Source organism: Gigantopelta aegis, chromosome 15 (genome assembly GCF_016097555.1).
Source record: "Gigantopelta aegis isolate Gae_Host chromosome 15, Gae_host_genome, whole genome shotgun sequence".
NCBI lineage: Eukaryota > Metazoa > Mollusca > Gastropoda > Neomphalida > Peltospiridae > Gigantopelta > Gigantopelta aegis.
In genome coordinates this window covers 34789357-34800526 of record NC_054713.1, presented here as the reverse complement: position 1 = coordinate 34800526, position 11170 = coordinate 34789357, and the positions used below count along the sequence as shown (strand labels likewise).

The window sequence follows — 11170 nt, the reverse complement described above, 5'->3', positions numbered from 1 at the left end:
CAGTGTTTTTTGCGTGTATAACCAGTAAAGGTTTACTGAAACAATGTATAGAAGCCATATATATGACCAAAACATGCTAAAATAATATGACAGTAACAAAGAATTATATTATAATATAAGAAAGTTTACTAGCCCTTAATTAATTTTGTTGAGTATACATGTATGTGTATCAATATTATGAATATGTCCCTCTTTACTAAACACCAGTGTTAAAAATTTAAAGCATCAGTTTTGTGTACCTACCATAATTTCTTTTGCATTACATGTACAAGTCATCTATCTCACAGAAGTTCATCTTATACTAGTCTGTGTTTGTAATATTTTTAGATTTGCCTTTATATTTACATTGTGCTTAACTTATGCTCAGGTGTATATAATTAGTTTCTACATCAAATATTGTCTAGGAAAGTTTTGACTTCCTTTCATATTCCTTTGCATTTTCATGCAATTAAAATATGTCTGTCATGTTCACAATTTCTGGTATTCTCCTTCTCCAGACTGCTCTGGTTCCTCCATCAGTATGTCCATCAGCGCTCATAGTATAATATCACTATTTCATCTCTAGTGTTCCTTCTAAAATTTCTCAGCCATATGACAATTTGGTTGGGAAATAGCCTGGACTGCCTGGCATGACTGATACCAAATGACAACTTGGCAATTTGCTCTCTTTATGTGCATTCTCAGAGCATTCTCAGTGAATACATACTATATTCTACTGTAGTTCAATATTATCATCCTTGGTTTGGCAACAAACATTTCCAGATATTTCTCAAGTCATGATGGTTTTGTATGTTATTCGCACCTGCACTCTCATAGAGAAGGTATATGAAATGATCTGCTTCTTAAATATATGAACATCAATTTTTGCTGAACTTCCATGAGCTAACAACATTTCAAGGACATCTTGGTGTTGCTTGAGAATATTCAAAACCTCCAGTTTTCCATTCTGCATAAAAGCACTGTTGGTATCATAGCCAGTAATGGCAAGCACAGCTGGAATTGCTAGCTGGTGTCTTCCCTGCATCCTTAATGATGATGTGCACATCTATAAGATGCCTCTTCATGCCAAGTTGAGTGTCAAAATATTTTCGTATCTGGGATGGTGAACTGGCAGCAATGTACAGACATTGAAGTGTAATCTTTGTTTCTGCATCTTCGTGTGTACTTTACAACACCCCCAGACATGGTTTGCGTTTGAAACATGTACTTTGTCTCACAAATAGAACCCTCTTCCCAAGAAACTGAGGGCAGAGTTTTCTTTTTTTCATTTAAAAGGTCTTCCATTCTCTTAAGACCTTTGTAGGGATTCCTTAGATCAAGTGTGGCTTGGAAGAACTACTTTCACATGAGAAATGTAGTGCCAAACCACGAATGCTGTTATTATGCTACTGTGGATTAGTTGCAAACCAACAGAGCAAATTGGAAGAGACCAAATTGTCATGGTCTCATATGGTATTAGTCATATCACAAAGTCCAGGGTATTCCTCAACCACATAGAAATGGCTGAGAAATGTCCACATTATATTATTATAAATACTGAAGCTGAATTGGATGGTTTGAGATCTGATAATGCAAGAGCTGTTGACATATTGAGGGAGGAACAAGAGCAAAGGCCCAGAGGAAAAATAAGATATTACAGATAGTGTGAACATAATAGACATTATATTTGAGTCAGATGATAAGACTGAAATAGGAAAGAAAGTCAAGTGCTAAATATGCCTGATGACTATATTTGATGTCAATTATATAAACCTAAGCATAAATTAAGCACCATTTAAATACATGTTTTTAAAAATAGTACAAGCTTCTGTGAGATAGATGAATTGTAAATGTTTTAACACACATGCCAAGGAAAGGTACTTATAATTGGCTGGTACTAAGAACAGAGGGACATCTTCATAAATTTGTGAACATAGTATATAAACTCCATATACTTAACCATATTTGAATAATGAAGCCTCAATATGTTATAGAAAAAAGCCAGGTCAATTTGTTTTTTTAATAATAAAAGCTTCAGGCAATCCTAAGTATGTGTATACATAGAAATTAATACATTTCTGGCATTGCTTACTAGTACTACTTATACTAGTAACTTATTTTGAGAAGTATATAATTATTCATACCTCATATTATATTGTTTTGTAATTGTTATTAACATCTACTTTATAGAATAAAAGGAAGGATGTAGAAATAGAAAATTGTGAACTTCACATATATCATATTTGGGTCACATAAAATGATTGAGAATTGGGAATGAAAGTTAGATTTTTATAGTGCTAGATATTTGCCTGATGACAATATTCTATGAAGATATCAATTATATACACCAAAACATAAGTTAAGCATAATATAAATAGAACTGCAATTCTAAAATATTACAAAAAGCAACAAAAAATCTAGCTATTGTAAGATGAACTGTTGTGAGATAGATAAATTGTATATGTAATGCAGACTTGCCTAGAATGGTATGTAAATTCACTTTTTATGTTTGTAAGACTTGTGTGTAACATAAAAATATTCAAAATATCCATGTAAATGGTTTACACAGCATGTACTGCACTATATTTAAGTAATGCTGCCTTCAGATATTAAATACAATACAATAATAAAAGGATCAGAATGTTTTAGGTACGGTATGTATATATACACACGTACATTGAGAATTACGTATATCGGGAACTGTGTAACTTTTGCTGGTGAGTATACCCCCTGTACTATATCCATACCACATATATTGCATTGCTTTGTGGTTTGTTGTTATGAACATGTAATTTAGCATGAATAGCATTCATAATTTGGTCTTAAATATGTTCAAAATATGTATGCATGTTAACTTCAACATTGCCATGCAGTTTTTTCATATACTATGTTTGTAATACTCAGGACATTTTAGATTCATTGACTCACTATGCTTAGTCAGATGCCAAAAATTTATTATTTTTTGATGGAATACATTCACCAGTAACCCAGCTTTAAAGTAAAAGCAGTGATATAGTCCAGAATTATTTTTAAATATTTTTGAAAATTATGTAGAACATTCACCTTGATCAGAAATTTGCCCTATTAATAATAAATAGGGTGCCTACACTCAAACGTGCCCTACAGGCACACCCACCAACATATTCCCTGCAGACAAGCTGATTTGAATATGTCTATGGATAGGCTTCAAAGATATACTCATCTTGAAAAATCCCTATTGGGGTGGGGGGGGGGGGGGGGGGGGTTATAGTGGGCCCACGGTCTAGTATGATTGTGTCTAATATACAAACACGCGATCAACGTCTCCAGGAATTGAGCAAGTACCTTAAAGCGCGAGGTTATCAAAAATAACTACTTTCAGATAGTATAGAAAAAGCAGTAGTGACGTTATATTTAGCAGTTATTCCTCTCTGAAGATATTAAATGAAACATGTTAGAGGATATTATTTCTTGTAATTATTTTTAATATATATATATATATATATATATATATATATATATATATATATATATATATATATATATATATATATATATATATATCTCTTTTGTGTGTGGGTATGTGTGCTCTGGCATATTAAAAAAAGGGGATGCGATTATTAAAAGGAACCACAAACCAAGCACTTTGTTTAATCAGTGGTCTACAAATGAAACCCGCTCAACATTTTCCATAAGTCACTAATTTTAGTTTTATAAAAGATTAATTTAAGGAATTTCTTCTTTTTATCAAATATTGTAAATGCTTTCTTTCGGAGTGTTTTTTAAAGTGTTGGTTTAATGATTTTGGAATGCGGAGGTAGGTACAAATAACATACAATAGCTGAAAATGAGTCCAAGTACATGTCTTTGAAATGTTTATTTTTAAAATCGGTGAACCGATAGTGTGGTTTGGGTGTGATAGGGTTATTGGAATGTGGAACGACCCATGTTTTGTATCTACCTTCTACTAAAATACAATGAACAATTCCTGCATGCGCTGGAGGTGTCTCAAAACAGCTTTGATCTCACTGCGTTGAAATCTGGAATACTTTGATCATGATTTTCAAATAATAAAAACCTTTTGATGTATCCCGTTATTATAATTCCATTAATAGCGGCATCCAGATATAAATTATTTTCCTAATTATAAATAAACACACATTTTATTTTTTGCCAAAAAATATACATTTTGTAGGCATACATACATATTTAAATATAAAATAATATAATGTGCACACTGCGGGGAATGGTATGTAGCATCGGGTTACAATCGATAAAATTTTATAGTAAATGGGTAAAGCATGCATAGCAATAATATACAATAATAACATATGTCATGTATCAATGTTGTCTGTTCTATGCGTGGTAGCAGTTTTCAAATACTTACACAATTTAATTAGCTGTTTTGAATTGTCGCTGGACAGTAGTTGCGTTAATTTAAATGTTGATGGTTTATTGTAATAAAAAGGTTTAATATATTTATCTCTTATGTTACTAAAGAAAGGACACACTAGAACAAAGTGATATTCGTCTTCTACTACATTCATATTGCACAGACGACAAATTCTATTATTCCTGTCAATATTGTGGTATCTGCCCGTTTCTATAAAGAGAGGTATTATTATAAACACTTATCATTAAATACACTAAATCAATTATGAAGAACATTTGGTATTTATACAACGTTAAAAACGAGCGGAATTATATACCTCTCCTACTATAAAAAAAATTTCGTTTCAAAAACAACAAAGTAACTAAAAAATAATAATAATAGTCGATTGATACGAATTCATAACTTACCTGGTTTTATTTATAAAAATAATAATAATTTATACTAAATTTTAACAATTCAATTAGAAATTAATTCGCAACATAAACATAAACGTTGATGTCGTCGTTGCCACTGATGCCGTCGCCGTCGTCAACGCAGACGTAAAAGAAGAAGTGATTCGTTTATGGATGAACTCAACACATTTTATTTTATTCAGACATGGTTAAGGACTTCAAAGATAATGAGAGAGGAAACCAGCTGTTGCTATTCCATGGGCTACTACCGAAAAACCAGCAAGGGATCTTTTATATGCACTTTCCCATAGAAAGGACACTGGTTGGACGGGGAAAAAACAGTGGGTTCACCGAGGAGATTCGATCCTACGACCCAAGTACCTCAGTCGAGCGCTCAAACCACTGAACTAAATCGCTGCAGCGGTCCCAATTTTAAAATAGCGGTATTTTTATTCTGCAAAATCGTCCGTAGTGACCGGAGGTCAGTATTCTACGGGGGTCAAAATACCACGTTACTGGGATGCCAAAGATCTCTCTCTCTCTCTCTCTCTCTCTCTCTCTCTCTCTCTCTCTCTCTCTCTCTCTCTCTCTCTCTCTCTCAACTAGGTGTAACTCTATAGCGAAAGATTTCCGCTTCAATACAACACAAATACTATGTTTGACGCTAAATACCTTTACATTGATCATTTTTTGAGTTAGCCGATGACAAATATTTCACATATTAACCACTAATACACACACAACAGGAAGGAACCCGACAGCACCACCTTTCAACAATGTTCCGGTTGTTGACGTAGGTGCTGGCGGGTTTTTTCCCCCCTGTAGTATGTGTTATAGGGTGTATACTACCAAATCAAATCCCACAGACGACAATAGTAACATATGTGGCTAAAACTCCTGCAGCGTATCAGTTGACATAAACGACACGGATATAAATACTACCACCCCTCACCCTTAAAGTGAAACAAATGGGCGTCAAGCTGCTCATTTCTGAGAAAACGGGTAGCGTTTATGACTACCCAAGTTTCTCACAAAATTCGAGTACTTTTTTTACAGGTACCCCATACATGTTCCAAGCACAAGGCTACTGGATGGTACTAGATGAAATAAAATTGCATACATCTTTTGCCCAGATGAAACTGGGTGCACCTCGAACTTTGACCCAGCCGGACGTTATTTGGTTTAGTACTACCATTAGTGGTTTATATGTAAAAATATTTGTTATTGGCGAACTCGACAATGATCAATGTAACGGTATTTACCGTCAAACATCTAGGATTTGTGTTGTATTAAAGCGGGAATCTTTGCCTACCGTGTGGTAGGCAGCAATTCCGTGTTTTCCCTATACGGTTATCTCTGGTTGAGAGAGTCATTATAACCGTCCAAATGTCCGCCTGGCTGTCTATTGTTCTCATACCGACACCTTGTTCTTGACAGAATCTGACATCATGTGAAAGGCGATATTAGCCAACACGGTCTGTGACGCGTACATCTGACATCATGTGAAAGGCGATATTAGCCAACACGGTCTGTGACGCGTACATCTGGGCCCGGGACATGAGACACATTTTGTACTGGTCGTTAGGCAGGCTGACGTCACAGTATTTCACGTGGTGCACGTGCACCAATCCCAGCTCAATGGAGCGGAAAACCGGAAACCCGTAGCTGAAACACTGCTGGTAGAAGAGAGTGTCCTCCTTCCCCCAGCCCACTATCGAGGAATCCCAGCCTCCAACGCGCAGGAAGTCGTCTTTGTAGATTCCCACTATGCCAAAACCAAAATGGCGCCACGTTCCGCGATCTTGGTGAATTTCGAAACTGTCTTTCTCGAAGCGACAGCCAGGTTTGCCGCGGCAGGCTATTTTCGGGTCGTACAGGGAGAAGGAGACGGGAAAGAAGGCCTCCTTGCCTCGCTTCGTGTTGAGAATCACTTTGTCTAGAAAGCCAGCTGTGAAGATCATATCGACGTCCATGAACAGGATCAGCGAGTCTAGAGGTAGACCTTGCACAGCTCTGTTCATTGCTCTCACCTTCGAGTACTGGCCCGACAGCAGAAACAGTTCACTCGTCAGATTCACGCTTAAACCCTTGAAAGCATTAAAACGATTCAGACATAATAAATACTCTCTGTTAATGTCTTTGTACACGACAACTCTGAGATGGATCTTGCCGCGGTATTGGTAAGCGGCGGTATACAACGATGTCAGGAAGTTGGCGAACTGTTTCGGCCTTCGATATACTGGTAGTATCATATACACGACGATATCTCGAATTTTATTTTCGGTCTGAATTTCGATTACTTCTGGTCGTTGGAAACGCTGCATGGCCACATACGGTTTATACGAAGACTGGTTTCCTGTCACCACTACGTGTTCTACCCCGACATTCGGGCTTATTTTTTCGTAATAGAAAACGGGTTTATCGCATTCTGAATTTGGTAGTAACTTCTTCAAACCCGAAAGGGTTTCGTTAATTCTTAATTGTCTTCCCCTTCTCTCTATAGTTTCGTACGGATTTTGATACGGATGGGTACGTGCATGTATCAGTCCAGATCGGATAATATTCCAAATATCGTCTGTCCCATTATTGGTAATTCTTGGTTTTGCACTTCGTTTGTGCAATCGTCTCTGACTTTTCCCCTTTGGCTTCTTGTGCATGATTTTTGAAAGTTTGTTGTCTATGGTTACGATAGTGTTTTCTAGACGAGATATTGTCTCTTTAAGACGTAACAATCGTCTGACGTTAAAGACGTTTTGCAGCCTGTACACGTGTTCCGACTGTTTCACGGGATGTAGGGTCAATGACAGAACTGCGTTTTTGTCCAGTTCACCTCCAAATGAACCATTTCTGTCCGCTCGATTTTGATAGAACAATTTCGAAAACTGAAAACAGAGAAACATACAAAAAAAGATATAAGCAGGCTCGTTAGAAACAGGAGTGGCTGGAGTTAGGCTACAATGTATGTCCCCTAATGAAAGAAATGTTTTATTTAACGACGCACACAACACATTTTATTTACGGTTATATGGCGTCGGACATATGGTTAAGTACCACACAGATATTGAGGGTGGAAACCCGCTGACGCCACTTCATGGTCTACTCTTTTAAATTAACCCCTGCGCGTGCTGTAACCTCACCGTGGTGCAGGGGTGTAACATTCTCTTTGAGAATGGCCAATACAGCACAAATCCCCTTGTTTTCTTCGAGATACAATTAAAATTTTGAATAAAAGTCAGTATCTATCTGTGGTATTTGTATTTTTGCACAGTTCTCTACACTGTGTTTTTATATAAATCTTGAATTTTTATATTGATGTTGATCATCACTTTATTTGTTTGCATTACAATAGTTTGACACCCAATAGCCGATGTATTTTTCGTGCTGGGGTGTCGTTAAACATTCATTAATTCATTCACTTTTAAATAACTACAAGGGACTTTTTATATGCACCATCCCATAGACAGGATAGCACATACCACGGCCTTTGATGTACCAGTCGTGGTGCACTTGCTGGAGCGAGAAGTACCCTAATGGGCCATAAAACTATAAAATCGTCACACACCGCTGATCATCACAGACATTATGTAAGAGATTTGACAAGAGGTCACACTTATTCACAGTTTGAGACAGAATATACATGGATTTGTTTTACGACACCTCAGCCCAATTTAAACTACGGGTTTAGAAAGAAAGAAAGAAAGAAACCTATGGCTCTTTTTATGTTACCTCATAGGCGGTGCTGCAAACATCCCAGCATGTTCGTTAAAGCAGAACTCAAGTCAACAATGAGTCTTATGCGTTGGAAAGATGCATACCCGGATAACCAACATATACTGACACTTTAAGAAATGAAAAACGCGTAATTTTAGAATTAATAACAATAATTATTATTCCTGCTAACTGGGGGGCAGCCATTTTGTTTCGTTTTCGTCGCGTCCGGTACTCTATCTTGGGAGGAAGTGACGTCAGCTCCTACCAACTCATGTATGCACAGTGTAAACTAACACAGTAATTTACGACAAGGTGCTTCGCTTTCATCAACCTGACTTGTAACGCAACATAAATGACTTGATAATATAATAAACTATTTAACTAAATATATTTAAGTTTCATTAACAGAACGAAATGGAGTTATAGTATTTTTCTCTAAAAAAAATTTCCAAAGAACAAATGCATACTATTAGGCCTATTGGTAGGCTACGTTGAAGCAAAAACGACAACCCATGATAACCAAATGATAATTTTCTTTTCTTTGAGACTACGTATTTGGTCAGTTTTGTGATTTTAGATGGGAAAGTCTACTTAATCAAGAGCTTTACATGAGTGTTTACAGAAATAAAGCATGACGGCTGATAATTATCATTACCATTTTAGGGGTGGCAGGTTATTTCACAACACCCTGTGATGTTAATAATACTGGTACGTATTTTTGTTTCTAGGCGGTAATTAATTGCCTTGTCTGGTTACCTACCAAATAGACACCTGCCAGTCAGGAATCACCGTAGGAGGCCATTGAAAATAATAGACCAATTAAATAAGAAAACACTCCGTTTATCATTTCAGTATGTAGGTTCATGCATGGACAAAACATCATACAGTTACAGTCGACTTTGACAACAGTGGTTTATTTTGTATTGAAAATAATATATACTTACTGCTAGCTTACTGGTATGAATGTTAATACCGAACATTGTTATGCATGCCTGTTTCATCATCCCGCAAAAATCAGGTATGTTTGTTTCTTCAGTTCTAAGACTAATTCCTGACGTGACGCGTTACTTATTACGTAACCACCGGCTCGCCGGAGGACGTATTCACTGGGATGGAACAAAATGGCTGCATCCGCTATATATAATATCCGTCACATTTAATATATTTATTAATTAAATATACCAATATACTTGGATATTAAGCAATAATATGCATTATATATCGTTGAATATGCCTACCAGTCCAAAAGCCTTGCTTAAGAATTCCTTTAACAACATCTACCTAGCTCCGTGTCTTCATGTTGTGAGTAGGATTGCTGCAGACACGATTCGAACCCTTGGATTGTTCGTCTCAAAGTGTCCTTTGTGAAAACTATCCCCGCACGGGGGCGGAACGTAGCCCAGTGGTAAAATGGCTATCTTGATGCGCGGTCGGTCTAGGATTGATCCTGGTCGGTGGACCCATTGGGCTGTCTCGCTCCAGCCAGTGCATCGATTGGTAAATTAAAGACCGTGGTATGTGCTATCCTGTCTGTGGGATGGTGCATATAAAAGAGCCCTTGTTACTAATGGAAAAATGTAATGGGTTTCCTATTTAAGACTATGTCAGAATTACCAAATGTTTGACATCTAATAGCCGATGATTAATAAATTAATGTGCTCCAGTGGTGGCGTTATACAAAGCAAAATTTAAACAAAACAAGCTCTAACTTTCATATTACCTCATATTCCAGCCAGTGCACCACAACTGGTATATCAAAAGCCGTGGTATGTGCTATCATGTCTGTGGGATAGTGCATATAAAAGATCTTTTGCTACTAACGGGAAAATGTAACGGATTTCCTCCCAATATCTCAGAATTACCCAATTTTTGAAATCCAGTAGCCAACGATTAATAAAACAATGTGCTCTAGTGGTATCGTTAAACAAAACAAACTTTAACTTTCGTGTTACCTCATAGGCGACGCTGCATGACACTCCAACAAGTTCGTCAACACATCTACCGAGCTCAGTGTCTTCATGTTGCGAGTAGGTGTGCCGGAGACACGACTCGAACCCTTGGGCTGTTAGTCTCAACGTGTCCCTCGTGAAAACTATCCCCGTACCTCCCATACAGAAGAAGAAACTGTCATCACGTAACCCGAGCTTTCCTCGCTCTGCCGGGACGCCAAGCCCCGGCTGACCCAAATAGAGACGTCTGGAACTATCTACAGAGCGGAGGAATACCTCCAGGCGGTCGGGCTTGATAAACACGTCATCGTCGACTCTCATGAACCACTCGAACTCGCTGATGTAATGATCGTTTATGTACTTCAACATCGCGAACGACTTGTTCCGAGGAAGGGTAAGCATAGTCCGAAACATCGTCCAAAACCACGACATTTAAATCCGGATACCCTTCCACGTCTTCACCTTGACCTACAAAGAAGACGATCTTCCCCGGAACGTGTGCTCCCCACGTTCGTTCAATCGCAGCCGCTCTTGTGTTCAAGTAGTTTCGAGTTGTCATGACGCCGATAAAAAGAAACTCTTTATCGTGGTTGTTTAAAGATGGATTGCCACCTTCTACGTGTGATCGTCCTGCTTTGCAGAATTGGTTCTGAGCTCCTCTGTAATACGTGAACACCGCCGTGAGACATACCCCCATTATAAATCCCGCGATGGCATTGCACACGCTATAAATGGTGGAATATCTACAACAAACTTTCATATTTCCG

At 37.5% G+C, this 11170-nt stretch overlaps 1 protein-coding gene across 1 annotated transcript; it reads right to left on the bottom strand.

The window, feature by feature from the left end:
* Window positions 1–6206: 6206 nt before the first annotated feature.
* LOC121389786 (chondroitin sulfate synthase 1-like) lies at window positions 6207–10805 on the bottom strand. Its single transcript, XM_041521436.1, has 2 exons — window positions 10407–10805; window positions 6207–7625 (listed from the first exon to the last, which is right to left on the bottom strand). The coding sequence occupies exons 1-2, from the start codon at window positions 10803–10805 to the stop codon at window positions 6207–6209; spliced, it is 1818 nt and encodes a 605-aa protein (XP_041377370.1).
* Between the last annotated feature and the right edge of the window lie 365 nt (window positions 10806–11170).